The sequence below is a fragment of the Ambystoma mexicanum genome, chromosome 2q (genome assembly GCF_040938575.1).
Source record: "Ambystoma mexicanum isolate Mex_15411 chromosome 2q, UKY_AmexF1_1, whole genome shotgun sequence".
Classification (NCBI taxonomy): Eukaryota; Metazoa; Chordata; class Amphibia; order Caudata; family Ambystomatidae; genus Ambystoma; species Ambystoma mexicanum.
Window position 1 is genome coordinate 105,143,730 of NC_090924.1, and position 27,206 is coordinate 105,170,935.

The following is a 27,206-nucleotide window of genomic DNA, read 5'->3' on the forward strand; positions in this document are numbered from 1 at the left end:
TCCCTTGTGTTTACTATAACTTATTGGTGCTGTGCTGTTTTGTATCACCCATTCGTGCTCTTCATGTCCCTCAGGTCACTCTGTGGCAAACCTGTCTCAGGCGGAGGAAGCTGTCCAGCATGGAGCGACCTTCATCACACACCTCTTTAACGCCATGCTTCCTGTGAGTGTTTAATTAGAGGCATCATTGTCTCTTCATTATTCTAATGTAAGAATATTCATAAACGTGACCAATTGGTTCCGGTGTTCTTTCTTCACTGCCTTTTCTAATGCACCTGTTGCCCCCCAACCTCTTGCAGTTCCACCATCGGGACCCTGGGATTGTGGGGCTTTTGACGAGCGATAAAATCCCCAAGAGACGTAGAGTGTTTTATGGCATGATCGCAGATGGCATCCATACCAACCCTGCAGCCTTGAGAATCGCCCACCGTGCGCACCCGAGAGGTACGTGGAATGCCCTCACTCTCACAACCTAGTGCATCATTCAAGCAGTTGCTGGACATAAGGCACCACATCGGATCAAGTGTTGCATGAATTGTATGCAGAAAAAGGGCCATCTGGCACAGATAATAGGATATCATTTTCAAAAAGGGGGAGGGTACAGCTGGCATCAAGGGTTTAAAATTCCTCGTTGTGTAGCTAATCCACACTGGGCTTAAAATGCTGATGAACTTGAAATAGAAATTGTGCTACAGTGTGATTACTAAGTTGTGTGCACCTTTCGAAGGTTGTTTGCCGAGACATTTTGCAGCAGCTGTGTGAGTTCACTGGACCTCTGTGTGTGTGAGATAAGGGCTCATAAACTATGGAAAGGAACGAAAGGCAGCCAAGAAGGAGGACTAGCAGACTTGGGAAGAAGCAGGAAAAAAAGGGGGGGGGGGGGGGGAGCCGATAAAATGCCAGAAGAGAAAAGGCACAGCAATAGTGAGCCCTAAGTCATATGGGTGGATAGCTTACAAAATGTTTGTGCCATGTAAAGACAATAATCCACAAAGGGTGGCTAAATTGCATGAAAATTAAGATAGCAGGCAAGCTTAAACATGAACAGGATCACAGTTTGTTAGCTAAATTCATAAGCATCTTTTTGGTAAGGTTTTCAGAAGACCAGTCCAGCAAGCATAGTCAGCGCTGAGATGCATGGCTGGGCTGCCATATTATACAAACTGCAAATCAAATCCTTGTAGTGGGGGGTCTACCAAGTTAGTCCAAAACCTATTCAACTTAAAATGCAGTAGAGAAATCTGGCTTTGCTCTTTGGAGAGGAGAGGGCTGGTGTCAAGGTACAATTAGTCACAGACCAGCACCCAATAGGATACACAAAACCAATATATACTTGTTAGTATTGCATACAATTGCCACAAGTACTAAAAGGTTAGTAGAAATATACAGGGCGGCTAGAGCAATAGAATTTGCAGATCACTGCGCTGATCGTACGAAAGTAAGTATAACCTGCTGCTGGTGAGGGGGTCCATACAAGACAGTGCTCTTCTATCTTGGCGAGGGATAGAGTGAACTGGAGCAGTCTTGTCGCTTTATATTTGTTGGTGATTTATTAATACACTATAAACCTGTGGACCAGTGGGCCACTGCATCAAGATGGGCTGATTGCTGTGACTGGCCATCTTGATGTAGTGGCCCACTGGCTCACAGATTTATACAAGAGCCTATTGATAGAGCTCATCAAACATGATATATGCTTTGTGATCACCACACACGCCTTGAGAAAGACCCATGGTGGGTCGAAACACATGTCGGCTGAGTGTATTAATAAATCACTAACAAATATAAAGCAACAAGACTGCTCCAGTTGTTTGTAAAATCTGTATACAATCATACAAAGAGTCACTACGTCAATGAACCAGCGCCCCAGTGATACAGATTCTTCAGCTAATACGCCGGGATGGGGGTCACAGAAAACACAGTAATGGGATCTGGGTTAGTGTAAAGGTGCGTGACACCTCAAGGCAATCGGTTGTTTGGAAATAGCCCTCAAATCTCGGGTTCAAACATACGGTTTGGGATTGGGGCTGGCTAGACTCTGGTTCGGGTCCAGTCAAACAAAACAGGACTACAACACACAATGAAGGTCGTGTAGGGTTTCTGAAATGCCTTAGTACCCAAATGGCTACCACATATGGCCATTTTAGTCCTAATAAAATAAAGTCAAATGGCTACAGGATAGTGTTGCCAAAACCAGAATTTATAGCTGTCACCAATCTGCTCCCAAATGCATTTTCTAGGTGAGAGGTGGGGCATGCATAGAATTAGCAAAAGGAACCACAAAAGATGGACTTCTGCCTAACACATGCTTCATTGTTGACTCTTGCTGGCACGTTCTTGTGGTGAGCTTCGTGTCTCCATCTTTTTCCTAGGCTTTGCATGATTACTCTTCTTGGGGTGGGTCGATATAATCATGCCAGGAATGGCTCTAGCAATAGATCATAAATCTGGATGAGGTGAAACCGAAAGGTGTGTCGATAAGAGCTCAAGATCAAAAGTTACCCCCAGACTTTGGAAAATCAAAATGTTTTTGCACACATTTTATTATTTCTGCACCAATCTTTGGCAGTCCTGCTTACCCGGGCTATAGTGTTGTTGATTCCATAATCTGATGGGCAGTTTTTTTTTTTTAGGAGCATGTGCCTTGATCAACTGCCTGTGAACTATTTGGCAATGCTTACTTAAAACGGACACCGTAGCAGTTTCTTCCTAGGCGGGCTAATCTAGATGTAAACTGGTGCTGGGAACAGTATTGCTACCAGTGCTTCCTTTGCTAAAGTTCTGAAGAGATGGTCACTTAATGTAACAACTGCTGCCACCAGAAAAGGGATCTGGCTGTCAGCATTGTGCGTATGCGTAGATGTTCTGCCATTCTTGCCTCTCCCATACAAAATGAAGGCCTGTCTAGGGGAACGTGAGGTCTCTGGTTACAGTGCACCATTTGCAACCTTTTCAGGGGCTCCTGCATTAGGGGTGTCACGGTATTAGTTTTATGACGGTAAAATAACCTTCTTGCCAAATGACGGTATATCATGGTTATCGCGGTATAGCAGGCGGAGTTAACTAATCTTAACAAATATTTTCTAAAAGGTCATACATTGTCAGATTATTCATCACAAACAAAACCAGGCACTCAGGGCCAGAATTGGGCTTTTCAACATACTTTCCACTGAAATGCCACCCCTTGCTTCCACCATACACAAACACACGTGTGGAGAGGAGGAGGGGGGGAGCCCTGCTGCGACTGGCAAAGCAAACTGAATAGCTTTTCTTAAGTGGTCATTTAGGCTTTTAGCTCCCCCACTGGCTACTGGTGAAGATGAACATGTTGCCATCTTGATAACCTGCATGCCACAGATCAATGGAGTCTGATGGTAGTATACGCTTGTGCGCATGCACACACACTCTCTCTTTACCTTACAGCCTTTAGTTTACTTCTGGGCCAAAAGGTGTTCAGTAATCACGGACACGTTACCCTTTGGTATAGCAGCAGGGAACACCCACAGAGATGATTAAATTTCGCAGTGTGACTTATTATATGTAAATACAATGATAGAACCAGGGAAATTCCCCATTGTCATATGTTTAGAAAACATTATCCATTATAAATATATAAACCCCAAAGCCGCCAACCCAAAGTCCCGAGAGGATAGCTCAGCGGCAACGTGCGCGCCTTGGAAGCAAAACGACACGAAGCAACACAGGTTCGATCCCCGGGTCCGCGCTTAGAAACCTTTGGGTGTTTAAGCGTGTTATAAATACGCAACTAAGACAAAAACAGTTACACAACTAAATAAACAAAAACAATTTCTTTAACAGCGCCGCGATGCCTGCGGGCTGTGTGAGCGCTTTAAAAAAATAAAAAATTTTAAAAAAGCAAACCCTTTTCCCCCTTGGCACTGTATTTATTCTTCCTATTGCTAACAAATTGTTTTTGTGTCAGGCACGTGTGGTTTATGGAATGGCATTAAAAATTGCTCAAACTGAAACTACTTGGCAGACTTCACATCCAACCGTGCAAGACCAAGACTGCGCAGCACTTGCTTACTGCAGCCTTTCCAAATCAGATTGAAAAGCACACTTAACGGTATGAACGGTATACCGGTATAAACAATGTGACGGTTATTATTGTTCAATTAATTGGTTCACGGTATCTTTAACGGTATACCGTAATACCTTTACATCCCTATCCTGCATGTGTAGAGGCAAGACTGATGAGGTTCACTGTCATGCAGCCTTGGTGGTTGCTGTCAATGGGTTATAGAGACCAACTAGTCTTCAGGCATCATTGCTCAGCTTTTTACTCTGGCACCAGCATTGTCTGCTTGCCAGCAATAAGGAGTGATTAATAATACTTCTGAAGGTTTGTAACCTTAGGTAATGGCATTCCAATGGTTTATGGGGCAAGCTTTCTTCCACCATAACTGTGACCTTGGATGTCATGACTGGCATGATGAGCTTGTCTCTTCTATTTAGATAATGTTACAAATTGTTTATACTGTACCAAAGCACCGGTGTAGTGGTCTTAAAGCGCCTAGGCTTGACTTAAGTTTGGATATTGTACCCCGCCCAGGGTATGCCAACTGGGCCTGCAGAGGAAAAGGAGTAGGGGGTAGATAAGATGGTGCAGAAAAAGTATGCAAGTATGTAAGTGCTGCAGACAAAAGGAAGGGAAGATGCAGCTAGGGAACGGCATGTTTGTGATTGCCTGAGTGTGTGTAGACTAATGAAGGTGGATCATCGATACATGTATGGAATCAAATGAACTGTCAGCTTGAGGCAGTATCAAAGAGCCCTAGTTATTTAATATGGCAATAATAATGCGTTCGGTGGATGTTACCGAATGCGTTATTGCCATTAGCAACCGAGGCAAAATCTCAAGGTGCTAATAGCAATAAACAAATTTAAAAACCATCTGCCCTGCTTTATACGCAGCAGTGGCTGGGGTAGAGTCAGAATTGCAATGGAAATGCAAGGCGGGGCTCGGCTCTGAGCCCTCTTCCATTTCCTTGTCACAAACAACAAGCCCAGCGGATTGGCCTGCAAAGAGGAGCCCTTTTAAGAAAAGGGGTTGAGTGTTGGTTGGCTGGATATGGGGGCGAAAGGCAGGGGAGGAGGGGAAACCAGCACCACTGGCTGGAAAGCGTGTTCTCAGAACACTCTGATTGCTCCTAACCCGGGCTTGCATCGTTGGATTCAGCCTGGGTTTGGAGCAACCTGATTGGCTGATGCACCTGCCAAGGGTGCAAATTGAGCTTCATAGCCCTCGCCTGAGGGCCATAGCAAGCATTATGAGTCCTGAACACTGCAAGAGCATTTAGCAAAGCTTACTGGTCTACAACGCCCACTACAGCCTGAGGGTAGAGTCCTTAAAGCTTTTGTATCCTGAATTTGGATTAAAAAAAACATGAGTATGCACAGGCGAGAGGATGGAGGAATCTGGCTGGGTGTTTGTTGGGCATTGGCTGTGGAAAGGGAGAATCTCTGATGAGGCTGCAAAGCTCTGAGTCCTGCCCACTTCTGCCAGGTGCAGTTCAGGTAAAGATCAGGGATGCAACAGGACACAACAGGGGGGCGCTTCCAGCCAACGGGGAATCTCTGGGTTTATAAAGTACCCAATGACTCTGCTTGCTCCACGTTTAGAGAGCTACAATAACACAGAATTTGAATGTGTGATGGGCCAAAGATGTGCTCTAGAGAGTCCAAGTGTGGTGGCGTTTTACCTGGGATTACCTTTAACTTTTCCTCTGGGGCAAACTCTGAAATAGTAATTCGAATGGATTGTGTCCTCCCACGTAGTCCTCATCTTGTGATATTCGTATCCTGCCAGCTTTGCTGCTTCGGGAAAAAAAAATTCAGCAGAGGGCGCTGTGCACGAGGCTGTGGCGTTGATGTCCCTCGACGGGCTCCGTACCGACGTCACCATCAGTACAAATAGTTTGTGCCACGCCCGTTTTCTTCAGTTTCATTTTTTCCGATTGCTTCGCTCTCGAGAACGGCGCTCTTCAAAATTTTCTTCAGAAAATGTTGTCTTCATCTACCCCTTCTACACCCAAGACGGGGTTCAAAAAATGTATCGACTGCGGTTCGAAGATGTCGATAACAGACCCTCACCGCATTTGTCTTTGGTGCCTAGGTTCAGACCATCGAACCGGCGACTGTGGCTCCTGTCAGTCGATGACGGAGAGGGCACTTTGTGAGAGGAAAGGTAAACTGGCGGTGGGGCGGGATGCTTCTAAGGCCGCCTCGAAGGCCTTGTCAAAAAGACATTAAAAAACCGACCGATTCGAAAGAATCGGAGCGTCATAGAAAACACTGAGATCCCGATCTCGTAGTAGATTGAGGCGCTCTTCATCTTCCTCTTCAAAAAGAGTTAAAAGGAGACCTAGATCTCCCTCGTCATCATCCGATACATCTACCGAATTGGTACAATGCCCGACTAAGTCGGATTCCCCAAGAAAATGGCAACATTTTTGAAGGAAGATGTTGGAGGTCTTTGAGAATGCGGCCTCGACCCCCTCAAAGAAGCCTAAAAAAAACAGACCCCGGTCGCTCCATCGGACAACACAGGGAAGTCAGGAACTACTGTGGTAAAACCCAGTAGTATGCTTGAAACTCGTAAGACTCGAGTCAACACCAAGTCTTCGAGGAATCCTCGAGAGTCAAGTGTTCCCCCGACACCACATGAAAAACAGAAGTCATCAAAAACATCTGCGACTTCGTCGACGTCGAAGCCTAAAGCGTCTTCGACGCCTTTGTCGAAGACACCATTTGTGTCCTCAAACTTATGAACAAGACAGGAGATTTACTCCATTACAAAAATCAGACTTTTTTAAGTCTATGGGCCTTATTACACGGTAGGTGGTAAGGGTTTACCGGTACTGGTAAGGGCACCGGTATCGTAAAACCCTTACCACCTTACTACGAGGTCCCTTTGCGGGACCCAACCTTAACGGCTGGTGTAGACCAGCCGTTAAAGTTGGGACCCGCAAAGGGACCTTGGTGCTAATTACGGTACCGCAATTTGCGGTACCGTAATTAGCCCCTTCCCCATTCCATTGAGCCCTATGGGGCAAAAATGGGAATGGGGAAGGGCCATGGAGAAAGGGGGAATTACGGCCCCGCCAACCTTGGAATGGGGTGGTAATTCCCCTTTCCTCCATGGTGGTACCGGTATGGTACCGGCGACAACCATGGTGCTAAAAGCACCATGGTTTACCGCATTCCGTGTAATGAGGCCCTATGTCTTCGATATTTGAAGAAAGTGGCTCTGAAGATGAGGAGGTTTCTCCTTTTGGAGTGCAATATGGCACTAGACAGGTTCCAGAAGAACTAATCAATCCAGAATCGAAAATGAGACCTGTGTGATACTCTTCACTCTGCTAGTGGCATTGATACGTCACCTGAGCTAGAGTTTGCAAGACCTGATCCTGCAGAACATGCAGATTCAGGGTGCAGGAGTTTAATGAATAGAGTGGTGGAATACATGGGTTGGGGTAGAGCCTCACCCACCTTTGATCAGGATGGCATGACCAACATTCTAGATCGAGGCCCCCAGAAGGATCCAGTTCTCCCTTTCCATGGGGCACTTCAGAGAACGGTAGAAAAGAACTGGGAAGCTCCTGACAACATTGCTGCAGTAAACAGTAATTTTCCTAAGAAGTATACAACTTCTAGTTCTGATCCTGAGTATTTAAACCGGTATCCCACTCCAGAAAGTCTCGTTATTCAGGCTGCAACAACCTCAAGACAGACTGCATATCCATCTATCCCTCCGGATAGAGAGGATAAGAAGGTAGATGCTTGGGCCCGTAAAGTTTTTACTTCAGGTAGCATGGCTTTAAAGTCAACTAATGTCACCTGTACCCTGGCCAGGTTCACACATACCCTGTGGGACTGTATTTCCGCGGCGGCTGCATATTCCGGAAGGCGAGGAAAGGGAAGGCTTCCTGAATATTGTCAGACGGAAAGGAGGCAATGGGGGAATGTCTCCAGTCTGGACTGGACGCTGCTGAAAGTATCAGCAGGCCCATGGCTACAAGCCCTGTGCTACGCAGATTTGCGTGGTTCAGGAAGTCAGGGTTTGCACCAGATGTGCAGGCCAGACTTCTCAACATGCATTTTGATGGCTTGAGGCTGTTTGGTAGTAAGGCTGATGAAAGCCTAGAAAGACTACAGACCTCAAAAGCGGCAGCTAAATCTCTTAGCACCTCCATGCGACAGCCTCAGAAACCCTATTCGGGCTCATCTTCCTGCAGGGGTCGTCCTTTTCGGTACTACTCCTCTTTTGGTAGAGGAAGAGGACAGGCCTTTCAAAGAGGCAAATGAAATGTCACTCGTGGTGGACGAGGAAAGACTGCAAAGCCATCCTCGGGAACGGCATCTTTGCCCTCAGCCGCTCCTGCAGCTGCCTCCAAATCACTGAAGCCTTATCACACAAAACTCCATTGGGAGGCAGAATCTCTCAGCATCTGAATGAATGACAGGGCATTACTTCAGATGCTTGGGCACTGGAAACAGTAGCTCAAGGTTACCGTCTTCCTTTCCTAAAAAGGCCTCAGGACCATCCACCGGGAACCAACTCTGTCAAAATTCCAGACCCGCTCCTGTTGCAGGAAATTTTAACCCTGCTAGAGAAAGGTGCAATAGTACATTTACCTGTAGCGGAGAGGAACAAGGGTTAGTACTCCCCTTACTTTCTCATCCCAAAGAAGGACAGAGGATTGAAACCCATCTTGGACTTAAGAAACTTGAACAAGTTCCTCAGGAAGGACAAGTTCAAGATTGTAACCCTTTCTCAGATCCTTCAGGCTCTCAGACTCCAAGACGGGTTGGTATCATTGGACCTTCAGGATGCTTACTTTCATGTGCCAATATATCTCAAGCAAAGAAAGTACCTGAAGTTTGAAGTTGGCGGTTCTCACTATAATTTTCGGGTTCTGCCATTCGGGCTGACCTCCGCCTGAGGCTTTTCACCAAACTGATGGCGGTTGTGGCAGCGAGTCTCAGGAGAGGGGGGATTCACGTCTACCCTTACCTGGACGATTGGTTGATCAGAGCGCGTCCTCCCGGACAAGCTCAGAAACCTCTATCGATCACCTGTCACTTCCTTCACAAACTGGGCTTCTCCCTCAATTTCAAGAAGTCCCACATGATACCATCCCAAAAGCTCCAGTTTATCGGAGCAGTTTTGGATACTTCCTCAGGCAAAGCCTTGTCTCCCGGGGTGAGAGCTCTCCACATTCTGCAGATGGTAACAAAGTTCCAGAAGGCCCAACATATGCCGGCCTTCGATTTTCTGAGGTTGCTCGGCCTCATGGCATCCTGCATTTTTCTGGTGCCAGAGGCCAGATTGAGAATGAGATCCCTTCAATGGGCCCTCAGAACTCAGTGGTCCCAGTTCTCGGGGAGTATGTCGGATCTTCTGCAAGTCCCGAGCGCAGTTGCCCAGGATCTACTATGGTGGGCTTGCAAATGAAAACCTCCTCAAGGGAGAATCTTTTTGGCAACCATGGCCGGAGATAACAGTAGTAACGGATGCCTCACTCACGGGGTGAGGAGCCCATACCAATGATCTGACAATCAGTGGTCGTTGGTCTCCATCGGAGCTCAAACTACACATCAACCTATTGGAGCTGAGGGCAATCAGACTAGCGCTGAAGGCCTTCCTGCCCTCTGTACAGGGAAAGAATGTCCTGATAATGACGGCAACACGGTGGCCATGTACTACCTCAACAAGAGAGGAGGCGTAGGGTCACTACCACTGTGCAGAGAGGCAATGCAGCGCTGGTTCTGGGCAATACGAGAAGGAATCTCTCTATCGGCAGTTCACCTAGCTGGATAGCAGAACACGGCGGCAGACCCTCTGAGCAGGCAGAGCACAGTCTCCCACGAGTGAGAGCTAGCTCAGGAAGTCCTTCTGAAGATCTTCGCCCTTTGGGGAACCCCTCAAGTGGATCTGTTCGCGACCACGGTAAACCGGAAATGCGAACAGTACTACTCAAGGGAATCGCCTCCGAGGGGAGCTCTAGGAGACGCGTTTGTGGTGGACTGGAAGTTTCCACTTCTGTACGCGTTTCCTCCAGTCCCCGTGATTCCTCAAGTAATCGTTAAGTTCAGGAAAACCATGATCCTAATTGGCCAGGATTGGGCCAGGAGGACGTGGTACCCGGACCTTCTGGGCATGTCCATCTGTCCTCCAATACTTCTTCCGCAAAGAGAGGATCTTCTCTCGCAAGAGGAAGGTCGGGTTCTCCATCCAGAGGTCAAGACTCTCAACCTTCACGCATGGTTTCTGAGTGGTTGAGACACAAGGATTGGGATCTTCCGCATGATGTAATGGAGATTTTGCTTTCGGCCAGAAGGCCAGCAACAAAATCTTTGTACCAATGTCGTTGGAACAAGTTGTAACGCTCACTTGGTATCCACGGGGGCGCCACCCAGTCTGGACTGCTTCACCCTTGGACCACTTCCTCGGACCCTCGTGCGGCTGAAGACCAGGTCTGAAACACAGGGGTTTGCACTTTAGCTTGCTTGTCTCTTGTGGCCCCGGAACCACCTGCCTTACGGACCCACGAACCCCCCCTGGCGTATTTCTCACCTTGCTTTTTGATGAGGAGCGCTCTCCGTCCTGCCACTCAGAGCAGGGGCGTGTTGGGGTTAGGCTTGTCGCTGCCTAGTTACTTCACTGGAGCGACTCTCCGGGGTCCAGACCTGCTGTGACTCCGTTCTTCAGGTAAGTCTGTCTTGACTGTGTTTTCCTTGTTTGGTAATTGCCTCTTTCTCTCTTTCCTTTGATTTTAGGTGTAGATGTTGCCCTCGTGATGTTGCGCAGTTTTGTGCACGAGATGCTAAGAAAGCACGAAGTGCAGCGCTATATGCTTTTCTTGTGCTAACCTGTTTATTTTGTCCTTCTTGCAGGTTGCGATGTTGTTCCGCAATGCGCGTGCCGAAAAGATGAAGAGCGGTAAGTAGTGTGGAGCGAACCGCTTACTGACACTCTGGGTTGGGCCCGAATTTCTGCCCAATTCAGGTAGGAGAGTTTCTGAATGTGCAGGATAAACGCTTACTAAAGTTGTTTTCTCTGTTTTCTTTTCCAGGTAGCGGTTTTCTCCATGGGATGAGGTCCGCCGAGATGTTGACTGTTTGGAATCCTGGAGCGGAGTTCAGGAGCTGTTCCCAGGAGGTAAGCGAACACTAACAATGTCTTCTCTTTATTCTTGCAGGAGATCAGGCCCGGCGTGCAGATGAAGATGCTGCTGACCGCGGTGAACGTCACGCTGCCACTGGCAGAGCAACGCGAAGCTTGTACTGGAGTCCAGGCGTGGCTTATATAGCCTGCAGGTATCCCAGGTGTCTCTGTGCCTGCCACACCCAAAATGCTAGACCGCTTGGTTCAGTTCCCGAACTGAGCCATGTGGAATCATCCATGTTGTTGCGCAATGCCCTTATGGGCCCAGATTACTGCTTTAACACATGAGCCTGGCGCCAAAGGCGCCAGGACTGACTCCAAGTGAGTCTGGGAGCAAATGTCAAGGCCCTTGAGGCCCTGATGGGGGTACTAGATGTAGCCCACCTGGCCTGGCTTTCCAGGCCAAGGGCAGGGGTCGTGACACAAGATCAGTAACTGGTGCAAAGATAAGGATGTGGACCCTTTTCAATGTGTCTCTTTCCTACTGCATCTAGCCAATTTGGGGCTCCAGATCGGAACAATTAAAGGATATCTAGCTGCGCTGTCCATTTTCAAGCGCTCCTCGGAAGAGGTATCTTACTTCAAAATTCCATTGATTATTCAATTTCTGAAAGGGCTTACCAACGTATACCCTCGAGTACCTTTTCATGTCCCAACTTGGGATTTAAATCTAGTACTTAAGTTTCGAACTTGTATACCTTTTGAACCTCTGCACTCCTGTCCCTTGAGACTTTTAACATTGAAGACTGTCCTTCTTATAGCCTTAACATCAGCCCGCAGGGTTAGTAAACTACAGGCTCTCTCATGTAAACCTCCATATACTACTTTTTACAAGGACAAAATGGTTCTTAAGGTAAAACCATCTTTCTTACCAAAAGTAGTTTCTGACTTCCATTTGTCACAAAAAAATCATATTACCAACATTCTGTCCTCCTCATTTGGGCAAAGAAGAGGAGAGACTGCATAGACTGGACCCCAAAAGGGCTCTCAGTTTTTACATTTCATTTGAAGAGGGGAGTCCCTGCAGCAGATATTTTTTCAGCTGCAACATAGGCATCAGTGCATACCTTCATCAAGCATTATTGCTTAGATGCCTCTTCCTCCAATGAGGGTTTATTTGCCAAGGCGGTACTTCATTCCGTCCATGAGAACAATAACTAGTACTCCACCTCCAAATTTGCCACTGCTATGGGAGTCTATCACAAGATGAGGAATACTTGGGAGGACACAATCCATTCGAAGAACAAGTTACTTACCAACTAACGTTCTTTCGACTGGATGTTCCTCCCACGTATTCTTCATCGCCCCTCCCATCCTACCTGCAGTACAGTTTACATTTCTTACACTTTCCTCTCAGTCATGAGGCATGCCTGGGTGTTCCTCAAATATTTCCTAAAATCAGAACTGAAGCCAATGGGCGCGGCACAAGCTATTTGTACTGATGGTGACGTCAACACGGTACGGAGCCCGTCTAGGGACATGGACACCACGGCCTCGTGCACAGCGCCCTCTGCCGGAAATTTTATTTTTTCCAAAGCAGCGAAGCTGGCAGGATACGAATATCACAAGATGAGGAATACATGGGAGGAACATTCAGTCGAAAGAACGTTACATTTGGTAAGTAACTTGTTCTTCTGCGGCTGCCAAGCCTAGTGGCCAGGTGTAGCATATTCAAGAACCCACTGTGGGAAAAGGTGAATGCAGGTCGTGAACAAAAGGGTAGGATGGGCTGCTTTGGCCGAACTGACAAAGTCCAGCATGTGCGCAAGCCTGGTATGCCGAAGTGTGACAAGCTCTAGCTATCAGATTGAGCCATTAGAACTTGGCAATGCTGCTGCAGAAAAATCAATAGCAACCACCTATGACATGTGAAATCATCCCTCTTAACTACTTATGTAAGATATAATAGCTGGCTGTAACAAATGAATAGGTGTGCCTAAAGAGATTTAAATAATAGTGACATAAGTAATACGTTTTAGGGGATGGTTAGGACATCCATGATAATAGTGCAACACTGCACGAAAGGGAACTTGTTTTTCTGGGCTTGTATGTGGTGGGGAGCTCAGGGTTCCTGTTCTTTCCTCTGTGGCAGTGTTCTTGCTTCATACCCAGTTAAGGGTTGACTTTTATAAACAAATGGGTGGTATATCGGCTCTAGGTTAGAAAAAAAGTAATTTTTTAGTTGTGGGTAAAGATACAAGTTTTTAACTGCAAGATATGGGGGGAGATCCTCCACCTTCTCCTCTCACCTAACCCACCCCACTTTCTATATACATAACCCCAACCCCTCTCCCCCCATCTACCCGTTTGTGGTAAAAAATACGTTTAACAAAATAAATTGCTTTACCTGCGACCTCCATGACAAGTAACATTATATATCGCATGCATTTTTAAGATTTGTAACGATCAGCAGACAACAAACATGACCATGGAAGACTGTGTCTTAATGTGAGAAGCTTGCAAGGCTAACACAAGAGAAGGTTTGAATTGGGCAGGAAATTATCGATTTTTTAACATTTTCTAATAATCATGTTCTGGAACAAATTTGTCAACAGATCAAGAGCAAACACTGTTACAGAAGAGCTGTATGTTGAAGGATATTATGTATGCATTAGGTTAGAGGAAGGGTCTGCAAACTTTTGCTCACCTGATGTTTTTCCCGAGAATGCCCATTGTCCCTAACCAATCATGAGGGCTTATGGCCGTCATAGTCGAAGCATCTGGCATCTGACGAGCCACAGACCAGAGCTCCCTGGACTAGTGAGTCTAGTTTGCGAGTCTGAAGAACTGTTTCAGAAAGGCTCAATAAGATTGAATCCCACTCCAGCTAAAGGCCCGACATGTAGAGTAGGGTAGGGGCTTGTGACTGCAGGGGCGCTTCTGAGGGTCAAAGATGGAGCAGTTGAGAGGTGAGAACCTTCCATGGAGAATGTTTAACATTTTGATCCAGTGGTACAGACTTAGTTTTAGGATTGTCTGCTTAAAGCAATTCATGAAACAGATCTACTATCACAGGTGTATCCAGTTATAGCAGCACCTGGGGTGCCTACTGTAATGCTGTAAATAGCAACCCTCCTTCTAAAAAAAAAACGACAGGCCCACTCCTGATTGTCCCAACATCTGTAGGCACAGCGTTCCTGTGTAGTGAGCCCTCTCTAGAGATTGTGAGTAGTTTAACACTTTGTCAGGATCATCTGAGCCATTTGCCTCACCTCGCTTCGTCATTCTCATTTGAGTGGCAGTAATGTGTATTTCTAAAGCGCTGTCAATGAACAAAGAACTGATCATCTACCAGAAAAATGAAATCTATTTTGTGAATTTTCTATAAAAGTACATATATATTGAATTGTATATGGGTGACTATCATTTTTGTTGGAAATAGTCCACTAAGGGGTTTAGAATCACATCTAATAAACAACAAGAGCAAAGCTCGAGTGTCCATCTTTAGCTGAATCCGAGTTGGCCATGTACAATTTGTATTGTTTGAGTCGCTGTGAGGAGTCAGTGTGGAGCGTCATGAGGAGGGACCAAATCGCAAAGGAGGAAGGTAGGTGGGTAGGTGTACGTGTGTTGGGGTCGGGTGTATTGTATATTAGGATTCAGTGGAAGCCATATACAACAACCATTTAACATGTGGACAAAACAGACTGTGTTGCAGCCAATACTGTCCTCCCTTGGTTTTTATGAAAAGCAAAGAACAGACTTGCACTGTGCAAGGATGATTTTAATTGTGCTAGATTGATGCTGAGCGTAGGTGTATCATGCTGGTCTAAACCCATCAAAGATTGAGACTATTTAAGTCGCGTAGGACAATTATTGAAGTACTGTCTCTGAAAAACATGCCATGCCTATACGGTTTATATCAGTTTGTTGTTTGCCACAGTGCCACATACAGTATAATGCTCAATGTGTTTCAAGCTGTTTGTTCTGTTCTTCACAAAGCCCATAAATATATTTCAAATAAAAAATATACTTTCTGAAATGGGTAAAGCTTAGCAGTACAGAATTGGTTTGTTTTAAGAGAACAATCCCTTGTCAAAAAAAATAAAATAACAAAAAAAAAAATAACAAGAAAAAAATAAAATAAAAAAAAGAACAAAAAAAACAAAAAAGAAAAGCGCAAAAAAAAAAAAAAATAAAGAGAACAATCCCTTGTCGCAGTTTATGAATCTATTTTACATTTCCATGCGATTGATAATCTATTTAGTGGTTGGTTCAGTCTGATATAACTTGTACACTAAACTGAAGTTATGTGCTGGGGCGTATCAGTAATAGGATCCCTGTATAATGTGTACATGCAATGCACAAGGCTCCTTCTAGTCTATGCCCTCTTCATGTGCTACAAACGTTGTCATTCTTGTGTATCATGAATGCAACATTCTGGGTAACCTTTTCTCTTGTAGCAGCCGTTATGCTTAGAAAGGTAGGACAGGCTTTATTCCTACTTTTTAGTTTAGCCACGTTTGCGCGTTGATGAGGGCCATTTTTCTTAGTGTGTGTTCCTGTTGTACATACATCATGAAAGCAAATTGTGTTTGTTTCCCATGCGATAGATATCCACTGGGAGCAATTGTTCATTTACATGAGATCATAGCAACAAATGATGCCCGTTTACCTTTTCTGTCTACTGGGTGTGGGAGGATCATAAACGTGTGGAGCTAAAATTGTTTGTCCGTTCAGATAGTTTAGTGACATCCTAAAAATTGGAATTTGGCAGGGTTATAGGCATCCTATAAGAGCGACATGAAGTGATTTTAATGTTCATGGCCGGTATTTTCATTTGCCAAGTGCTAATTTCAACAACACGGCATATGTGCAAGTGATCAGAAATAGTGAGGAAGAACGAAAAGTATATATTTATTTATTAATTTATTTTTTAAGAGCTTGCCACAGATATTTGGGGTGAAGGAAATGATTGGCATTCCTATTGGTTATGAAATTGATGTATTTTGGTTGTGTGGTTTCTTATAGTTGTGCAGTTTTTCTTGCATATGTCTGCAGAATTTGGGCCAGAATAGGGCTCCGCTGGTGACGATTACCATTACTGCTGATGCTATTCCTTAAAATCTGCCAAATTACAGCTTTGCCACTGATACAGTCATAGCCTTAGTCTTTTTGCGGGAATACAGCTGGTGGTATTGCAGAAACACCATTTGATGTTTTGCATGTATCCACCATCAGTGGACACTTTAAGACACGACCAGTGTACAAACAATTCGATTTCTTTTGGACAGTATTTTTGAACGAGATTATACTGTCAGCATTTAAGTTGCTTAATGAATGTAAAAGTCATACACACAGTACTAACATCGCTAATTTCAAATATACGTACATTTATATTGTTGAGGACCAGACATTTTTAAGAACACCTTTCCTCGAAACATGTGTCAGCTTATTGTTACTCAGGCATATTTTAATTGAGTTTGTGGAATGCAATAATAAAACCAACTTTATACTCTTTGACAAAGGACAATTTGAACGTCCTTTTCTATTGATCGCACGCCACTTTTAATACAAGCAGTTGAGCACATTTCAAATTTGAACCCCAAATGATTACTTCTATAGGCAATACATCCACGTTGCTTCCCTTTACGTAGGTACAGAGCTCTGTTGCCTCCTCCCTTTTTTGTTTTTGTTTTACTGGTTCAATGCCGATAACCGTTAGTTGTATAATAGTTATATATTGTGTTGTCTTGAATGCCAGTATATTGGCACTTGTAATCTTTGATCATTGATCTTGACTGACTGACCTAAAATGTTCAAAAATGAGTGTTTTGATCAAACAGTACTTCTAGTATAAATTATGGTGCAAATCTATTCTGGCAGTAAATAATGTATCATGGTAAATGAAGACCCAGTAACATAACATTGTGAAATCTTTGATTTGGTAGCCTCTTGATTTGAAGCGATAAATTATCTCCTCTGGAATTTTGTCAAAACCCATTCTTGGCTGCATTTAAAAAAAAAATGTTTTACTCTATGGAGTTCAATATATGGAACACTTCTAAATAGTTTGTTGGGGTTTAAGCTCAATCTATGTAAGACAGAGTTTACTGCTGTTCTTTTTCTGTAAATTGGTGTGTTTGTTTTGTCATTGCCAAATGAAAGATTTAAGTTCAAGCAGGAAATGTCTGCTTTCCTGTAATGTGCCGAGAGTGGAATGTTGTAATGGTTATCTTTGAGGTTGTCTGTTTTATTTCTGCAATGAAAAGAGAGGGGTCTCTATTAAAAATATAACCAACATATCATTGATGTACCTCTTCCACAGCAGTATGTACTTGCCATTAGTGTCTTGTTACGCCTGGCATAATAATCAGAAAAGGCTACTTTGTAAATTAGCATAAAGAGGGGCGCGTTCTATCCTTATGACGTGCCTCACAGTTCTTTTCAATATAAAGACAATCCGGGAAAGCATCATGGCATTTTGTTCGTAAAGGCTTTCTTAGCAACATTTTAGAGAAAATTTATAATGATTTTATTCCGTCTTCATGCTCCGTTGAAGTACGTAGTATCAGCAATAGTAAAAGAACATTCATTACACCAAAATGTAGGCTGTAAGCCAGTTCGGCCACTCAGATCTCACATTGTTTGGAACATGTTAGATCTATCAAGAAACCGGCACCCATTGTCATGAAAAGCAATATCATGTGAAATAGACATAAATATTGTGTTTTTCTGTATTTTACAAGTACAACAACAAAGTAGAGGTAACCACATAGCTTGGTGCTTATTTGAAAGGGAAGCAAACTTGATTTTCTGCCTGAGGCTTTTGTTTAACACCCAGATACTTTATTCCTGAACACAAGGAGGAACCATCCTGTAGTGTATTGGGGACACATACACACAAACTCTCCCACCAGACTTTTCAAGAAAATAAACAACCTGAAATAGATATGTTGTGGGGTTTGCATACTGCATTTGTTACATATGGTGCCATCGTTGGATCAACAGTTTTCCCTTTCCAGTCAAGTCAGCCAAGCCTCCTATAGCCTCATTGACGTGTTGAACCGAGGATCTTCCACCCAAACCCAGTGTAACGCTCACCTGGTATCCACAGGGACGTCACTCAGCCTGTTCTGACCTCGTACGACCTCGAACCCTTCCCTGGAGGCTATTCGACTGTAGACTGGGCCTGAAACACAAGATTGGTAGAGTTTAACTCCCTATTGTCTCTGTGTGCTTGAACCCCTTCTTCCCTGGGGTCCAACCCTTCCCTTTGATCCACAGCTCACCTTGTTTTCTTGGATAGTGTGCTCTCCGTCCTGCCTTCAGCGCAGGGGCGCGTTGATTGATGCGGGCTCGTTGCAGCCTAGTTACTTCACTGGCAAGAGTCCGACAGGTAAGTATAATGAGTCTTTTGAGCAGTTCTCTAACTTCGTTCCTTTCCTTCCTTAGATGATGGCCGGCGTCCGGGGATGGCGGCGTGCTGCTGAGATGAGTAGCGCTGAAGGTGAGTGAGGGCGCGATGCACCCCTTTCGTATTTGCATTGAACTGAGTTCTTTTTCTGTGTCTTTTAGGTGCAGCAATGTTTTCAGCGTGGATGCCGGTTATGAAGAACAAATGCGGTGGGTAAGCGCAGTATGCGGTGCCTCTAGATGTTTCCACGCTAACCTGAAGTGTCTTTTCCCTCTTGCAGATGGATGAGAAGTTCCGGAGACAGAGTTCCCCCAGAGCGGCTGGGATTCAGGTAAGCGTTTGAAGCTCGTACCGTATTTAAAAAAATAAGCGAAGATTTGCAGAATGCTTACTAATGCCTTTTTTCTGTTCTTTTCCCTTTTCCTTAGGAAGCGGCGTGCCGGGATGGGAATGACCCCGCTGAAGATGCCCGCAGAACAGAAGGAGCGATGACTGATGGGCAGAAGCACCGCAAGGTAAGGCTGTTCCTAACGGTGTTCTTGCAGGAGCGGAGCGCAGAAGAAAGATGCAGGCCTACTGGAGACCGATCCGAACACAGTGAGTGTCATGCTGCAGGTGCAGAAAACGCAAAGCATGTTTCTTCTCAGCCTGGTGTGGCTTAAATAGTCTCTGGGTATCCCAGGTGCCTCTGGGCTGAGCCACACCCAAAAGACTAGACCGCACAGACAGTTCTGGGAACCGAAATATGTGGGGGCATCCATCTTGTCCCCATCAATGCACTACAAGTCCAATCCCCAATGTTATCCTATGGGAGTGAGTGAGTCTGGTGCCACAAGCGCCAAGTGTGACTCCAAGTGGGTCTTTGGAGGGATGGAGAGGCCCTTGAGGGCCATGTAGGTGAGCCACAATCCCTGTAGGTGAGCCACAATCCAGTACAGTGTAAGGTCAGGGGCTGCAAAACCACCTTTTTCATAGGGTAGAGTCATATGTTTCCATTTTTTACGTACGGCCCCAGAGTGCCATAGAAATTGGGCACACACCGAGTGGAGCCTCTTGAAATAGTGCTTCCCGGGCCATACCGGGACGTTAGAGAAAATATAGAGGAGTTTGGGAACCACAATCATTTTTAGGAGGGATAGCCTGCCTGCTAGGGACAGCGGAAGATTGCGCCATCTGAGCATTTTGGACTCTGTGAGTTGGCCGTGGTCTCATAATTTTCCGCCAGTAGAGTGGTTTTGGTACGTGATACTTGCACGCCGAGGTATCGGAAACCACCTGGGGACCAGCGCAGGGGGAATTCGCATGATGGCTGATGGGATGTTGCACAGAACAGGGAAAGCCCAACCGACCAGCAGTAGGATCACAGGACGCAGAGTAGGCCCGTGGGGCAAGGTGGGTAGGTATGTTGATTCCCTATGAGTAGGGCGAGGTCCCACCGGTGGGACCGACCCCTGTATCGAAGGAGGCCACTGTGCAGGCGCCAAACTGGGGGCCGTGGATCCTAGCGAAGCAACGTTCGCGGGTGTACTTGGGTAGTCCCCCAGCTCCTTACCTCACGTTCCAGTGAGCCGGCTAGAGTAAAGGGAAGGCGCTGCAGTGGACGATGGGCCCCACAGTTAAGGCGCAACTCCGGGCACCATCGCCCAGCCGCCCGCAGCGCGGGCGCGAACTGAAGCGCCGCCGGGGAGGAGGCCGCGGGCCGCGCCAGCGAAAGGCCTCCCGCGAGAGTCCTCCCGCCGTGCCTCCAGGCGGATCATGCCGGCAGTCCTCCGTCAGTCAGCAGATGTCTGGGGAGTGGAAGAGGAGGGGGCGGGCACGCCATCAGGAACGCCGCAGGCCAGGCGAAGCAACAGGGCCCGGGATCTCAGGCACAGCGTCATACGAGGTAGGCCCGGCACGTCCTCCCCGGCCCAAGGAAGGGCCGCAAACAGGGTCCCCGGTGTCCAAATGTCTTCGGGATTGGACATGGGTGTAGCTCAGTGCTACACACCTCTGTACCTTCCAGCAAAGGATTCGATGTTACGCCGCCGATGGTAACAGATAGGATGCTGTTGGGCACGGAGGTCCGCGGCTAGGCAGCCATTTTCTAGGCTACTCAACAGCGCCCCCTAAGGAAGTGCCACAGTCCGTTTTCTTAGGTTATTGTTATTTCTTGACATTCGCCTGACTCATGTGTATTAATTCCTGTTCCACATAACAGTACTTTGTCCAGTTTTTCAAATATTAACAACAAGTATTGCGTTAGGGCCAGGATTATGGTGTTTTTTCTCTCCTTCGATTAAGATCCTCCACCAGTCCTTAACTGACCTAGCTCCATACTTTGTCATTATTTCACCCATCACACAATCTCTCTCTGCCCTTAGATCCGGGCACCTTACTGCATCCACATTTCCTTTTTTGCATAGTCTGCATGTAGGCTCAATTAATTGTTCTTTCCTTTGGCTTAGGACCTGTTGGGTTGGAAGGATGTTAAAGCGGAAGTGCATATACTGTGCTCTTAGAAACCAATTTGGGAAAATGTGTAAGTACCGGGGTAACACATTAAATTTCCTTGCCCCAAACCAGAATTCATCTCGATGTTTATAGTCCTGTATTGCTTTGTCAATCCAGTCATTAGTATAAAGCTTCTTCTTTATCTTGCCTGGATCTCTGATCAATGTTTCGTCTTACTTTTATCGTTTAGAATCTTTTGGCAGATGACTTGGCACTCTTTTTAGGTCTTTTCTCTAGGATCCCTCATAGCTTTCTTTAGAAGTCGAGGACCTCCCTTTGAGGTTTCTTCAAGTCATTTCCGATAGAAGGATATCGATTTCCGCACTGCAGTAGTGTTCAATGAAGTAAGAGCAAGTTCTCTCTTTACAATCTGGATTGGAATGGATTTAGGCAGCCCCAATACTGATTTCCCAAAAATTCCTTCTAGACATGACCATATGATGTCGGATAGCATAAGCAATGTCAAGATCGGAACCACTTTGGATCTGTAGAATGTTATTAGGGGGATTAATGAAAACCGACAACAAAACAAGAGTTTATCTTGTGCTGCTAGATTTTTTTGCTTTCTTGCGCAGTATAGCTATTCTCGGTGCTTCGCAAATACTGGTGTTAACGCATACACCCAGATAAGTAAATGCATTCACCTCGCTGATCTTTTGTCTTTTTAGAAACCATGCAGGGGTCTTCCTGCCTCTTCCCCTCTGTGATTCTCCAAAGACCATGTTCCTAGTTTTAACAGGATTCATTGTTAAGTTGTTTGATTTAAAATATGTTTGGAGGGCGTTAAGCTGACGCTGTAGCCCTTTAGGAGTCTGGTCAATGATGACAATGTCATCCGCGTAAAGCAATCTCCCGATGGAGATATCTGATATTTTGGGGGGAAATGCGCGTGTGTGGCTAAAGGCTTCCTCAATGTCTGAAAGGAGCAATTTACAAAGTTCAGGTACGAGTGGACAACCATGTTTCAGGCCAATGTTTATTGATATTGCATCTGATAGCTGGCCTACTTGGTCTAACTTGATCTTAATTGATGTATTGCAATGGATGTCTTTGATGTTGTCCAAAATCACTACCAGGCATTGCCACTTTTTAGGTTTTGTCCATAGCTTGTCTCTTTTGAGTGAGTCAAATGCTTTGGAAAGGTCAATACACGCCAAATATACTTTCGGACCTTTACTACACTTAGTTTTGGCTTTGAAGAGGTTTATTAAAAAGATGTTACATGATGTGCCAATACCCTTGACAAAACCAGACTGCCATTGATCTTGATGGCCCGTGTCACTGCTTCATCTGGCCAAAGCTTTTAGTATGATGGTCCCAAAGATTTTACCCGCCACTTTGAATAGCGCAATTCGGACAGTAGATATCCGGGTCTGTTCTTAGCCCTTTTTTAAAGATTGGGACAACTACCGCCGATTTCCAAGATGCCGGAACCTTCTCAAATTCCAGGATGCCTTTATATAACTGTTGAAGAAAGGTTCCCTATACCATGGTCATTGTTTCAAAAAGACATTTGTCAGCCCGTCTGGGCCAGGAGCTCTCGAATTTTTGAGTCTCTTAATAATTTCTACTATTGTTGGAATCTCGATGTCTAATGAATATTCCTCTGGGGTTAACCAAGAGGCCGCTTTAATAGTGGAATTGAACCTTGTACCCCCACGTCCTCACCATCCTGCAGTTTAGTATAATGGTTGCGCCAAGTCATACCCGAGATTGGATTGGCCAACAGTGCATATTGAGGCGCATCCAATTCATTTATACATGACCATATGGCTGCAGTATTTTTTATTTTGATATTGTCTAGCATGCGTTGGGCATCTGGTTTAACATACTCTTTTTATGTAGCTTCAGCCAGTTGTGGTAGTGGCTTTCCATACTTTTTTCTTAACTACTATCTGTTTTTCATACGCGTGACGATGGACCATTTTTGTTCTTCCATTTCCCCTTCCTCATTTCACAAACTTTTGCAATAACTGGGCGTAGTTTACTCATTGAACGCCTTCTTCTACTCGTGTTAAATTGATGGTTTTTGATAAATTCTCATTCAAGTCTGGCATTTTATTCGCTTGAATGCGCTATCTATTTCTGCCAGAATTTATAAGGAGATTTCAATCATAGCCTAACGGCTTCCTTTTGTTAATATTCTGGCAAGTCATAATTAGTTGATTATGATTTCTTTCTTTCTTTCTTTCTTTCTTTCTTTCTTTCTTTCTTTCTTTCTTTCTTTCTTTCTTTCTTTCTTTCTTTCTTTCTTTCTTTCTTTCTTTTTCTGACATATTTGTAGACACACCGATGTAGTCTAGGATCTGTTTGCTTGCTGCGCCCTTCCAAGTGCATTTCCCCGGGATATCTCCCTCTATTGTGCCATTCAAGATTGTGCCGTCCCTTGATTGCATTATTTTCCTCCACGTTTTCTTTGTTATTTGAAGTCGATTGTTCCTCAAAAATTGGATTGTTTAAATGATCTAAATAAGTACAATTGAGGTCACCCACAATTATAATTAACGGATCGTTCCATTTAGCTCTTTCTTCATCGATCAGAGATGCAATGTCCTCCAACATGTTCCAATTCCGTTGATCGGCTTAGTTCCAATATATGTTCACAAGTATGAGAATTCGGGGGTTGAAAGCCTGCTGTTTTGATTTGCCACTAGTTGGATGAAGGGCGTTGTATTCAAAGTGTAACACAGTGTCCAATTAAGATCATTCTTCACAGCTACTAGCAGGCCACTCATTGCTCTTCCCCTTTTATTTCTGAATGCAGGGTTTAATAAACCCAAAACCCTTTTATTAGTGGCACCTACAGTAGCCATACCTCTTGCAGGCAGATGACATAGGCTTCTATTTGGCCCTCACTCTCACAAAGCAAATGGGAAAAGCCCCTAATTGTCAAACTCAGTAGCTCAGGTAAATCACTAAGACTTATTGATTGCCTCAAATGCACAGAGGTAAATTCAATCAGGTGTGGTTGTTAGGTATCAGTTGGCTTTGGGAGCCAAATGTAGCTCCTGGTGGCTGTTGGTGTCAAGTTAACCAGCTAACCAGAAGCTAAATAGCATTACTATACCAAGTTAGACCTCTGTAGCACATACCATCTGGTTTGCATTAAGAGTGCACATAAATAGAAAGCCAACTTCAAAACTCTGCTGGGGCATTATGAATATTGAGTAATTCCCTTAGTGGTCTGTAATGCTGCAGCAGTTTTCAATCGTTTATGGATTTAATCATGTCTGACCTCTTAAGAGACTCTTCCTTGGTGTACCTTGACAACTTTCTGATTTTGTTACCCCTCATTAAAGGGGCATGTACGTTCTGTTTTGGAAATCCTCAATCTCCTTCAGAAAAATCATCTGTATTTGAAGACGGAAAAGTGTTTCACGCATATGTCAGGTGGCGGTCTTAGATTATGTTGTTAGTAGTTCCAGTATCCTTATGGATCCCAAGAGGTCGAAGCGATCCTCTACTGCGTTAATCCTCATGATCTCAAATCTACACAAAGATTTGTGGGCCTCATTATTTATTCATGCAGGTTTATAGCACGGTATGGTCATTTATCCCTCGACATCTCTTGCAAGCTGTGCAAAAGCCAAGCATTGTGCTAGGTCTGAAAAGCAGAGGAATCCTTTGAGACCCTGTAAGAAGGTGTTTATTACTGCAGCCTCTGAGCAAGTCATTGGTGCTGGCTTTCCTGTTACAGCTCAACATAAAGACTCAACAAGCATCCTGTTGCCTACTACTCAAAGTAACTTGCCCCTGTGAACAAAACTATGCAATAATTGAAAAGGAACTCCTACCCATCAGTGGCCTGTGAAGAACATATCTACCATTTGCAAGGGGTTTTACATTAAGAAGGGGTACACAGTGATCATTGGAACCTCAGTACCTGTGGCCCCGAAATATAGGAACAGTTACCCAGCAAGAGGGACTTTCCTTTTCAAGCCTCTTGATTTCTTTATTTTCATTTTCCAGAACAGAAGGCTGATGCCCTGCGCCATTCTTTTCTAAGTATGAAGAAAAACCTGGCCTGCTTCTGTTAATTTCTTGTTTGCTAGTGTATCAATATTGGACCAGATATGTGGACACACTGCCACCGATGCCATGATACCAGACCACCTATACATTTCAAAGACCTATCTCCTCAACTCACTCCTTTTTCATCATGACAGGTTATGCAATGCCATACAAGAACTCTGGACCGCAATCCTATCTGTTTTTCATGACCCCTGGTTTGCAGGATCCCACATTTTCAACAATATATAAGAAATGATCCAGCAGCAATTCTGCTGGGCAAAGCTTCTATTGCAAGGAAAGGAATATGTATTATCTAGCCCTGTTTGTGGCATAGTGATTGTCGAGAGTACGACAAATGAGCCTTTTACAGCCCACTTAAGTTCCAGCACATCTCTGGCATGCAATTGCAACAGATGTTATTGTGGATCTTCCTTATTCAGAGGGTACCTACAGCAAGTGACATGACAAAGATGTTTTTACACAACATTTATCGTCTGGATTGACTGCCAGAGAAAGTAATTTTGGACTGTAGCTCTCAGTTCATCTACCACTTCTGAACTGCTTTATGCATCTAAATAGGTAAACCGAAGGCTCTTAGGTAGGATATCACCCACAGAGCAATGGCTAGACTTAGCACACCAACCGGACCATTGGGCAGCATTTCCACTGTAAGTCCAATGCCTATTTGTGGTTGTTTGTCTGACGCTAAGGCATTGCGGATGCACACCAAAACTCTTCAAACACTGGAGAGGTGACCAATAACTTCTTCCATTTAATGAATAATTGCAACATCTCTTACTTCATTTATCCCTATTCCTCCTTACGCTGCAGAGTAGGTAATTCCTCAAATCGGTATCACCCCATTACTGCGCATACAAAAATACTGAATCCGAAAATGCTGAAGTTTTTACTGCAAATTTTGCAGCAGTTATATGTGGCGTGTGGGTTAGGGTAATAAATTATGTCAGTGGACTATGGGGGGTGGCCTGCGGGCCGTCTCTCCCCAGATATAATTGTGCGAAAAGAAAACAAGTCAACCTTTTCGGATTCAGTATTTCCGATGTGCAGTAATGCCATAGATCCCAGGAAATCCATCTTTAGGCCAAAGCAGTTCTGATTTGCCTCAAAAGAAGTTGCTAAGAAAGCAGCTGGCGTGTAACCCTGACCCGGCATCCAAAGTGGCACCATGTTTGGCTTGCTTGAAGAACCTTGAAATACAGAAATAGGGGTGGGAACCACTCAAATTGGTACACACTGTCCCCTTATTTACTTTAAATTCAGGAAAACGTCCCTGTGTGCAAAGCCTCTTAAAACACCCTGCAATAGGCACTTAATTACCAAAGATAAAGACCTGGCCATACAGCCCTCAGTGAGGACTGCACTACACCTATTGCCACTATTTATTTGCAACAATCAATGAATCTAAAATTCACCTCCAGTCTTCCAATGATTTCAGTGGTTGAAATAAGCCTTCATTTATAAATGTATGCAAGCAGATACCAATGGCCTATGCATTTTGGACCCAAATGGTCCTTCAGGGTAAAATCTAAATTGTACAACACAGAAAAAAGAAACAGAAAAAAAAACAATGCATATGTTCAAAACAAAAACCACGGAAAACCTAAAAGTAAATATACACATGTTTTATAAAAATCAACACTCTACCTAGCATGCAAAAGTTGTATTCTTGAAAAAACCACCAATAAAAACATGCGACCTGTGGAAACAAAAATGAGAGCAAAAGACTGTTACCACTTCACCATTCACCTAACAAGCATATCGTTCTATGGTGTGGTATTATAAATACCTCTCAGATCTCTTACTAATGCACGCAATCAGCATACAAAGACATAGTATGACAACAACAGGAATAATCCTAAACAATCCACTCTTCCTTTACCGCGGCTCTGTAGGAAACAATAACAAAGTTGTAGTAAGGAAATGTGCAGATCGAAATGTGACTTGCATAGCTATGATTCAGAAAGACTAATAGCATTCTCATACCTTGTAGACACTAGGGTGTGATGGATAAAGACGGTGCGCTGAGCTTACCCAAGTCTGCACGGTTATCTCTCTGTGGCCACATACTCGGACTTTAAACAACACAGACATTGTATACGTCAACTCATGATGACATCACAACGTCATAATCTA

The 27,206-nt window shown here is 44.6% G+C and overlaps 1 protein-coding gene across 1 annotated transcript in view; it reads left to right on the forward strand.

Moving 5' to 3' along the window:
- Positions 1 to 27,206, forward strand: part of AMDHD2 (amidohydrolase domain containing 2) — a 296,791-nt gene that overhangs the window by 203,352 nt on the left and 66,233 nt on the right. The window contains exons 6-7 of the mRNA XM_069646953.1: positions 75 to 163; positions 300 to 444. Coding sequence (XP_069503054.1) covers positions 75 to 163; positions 300 to 444 — 234 coding nt within the window. The remainder of the gene's footprint in view (positions 1 to 74; positions 164 to 299; positions 445 to 27,206) is intronic.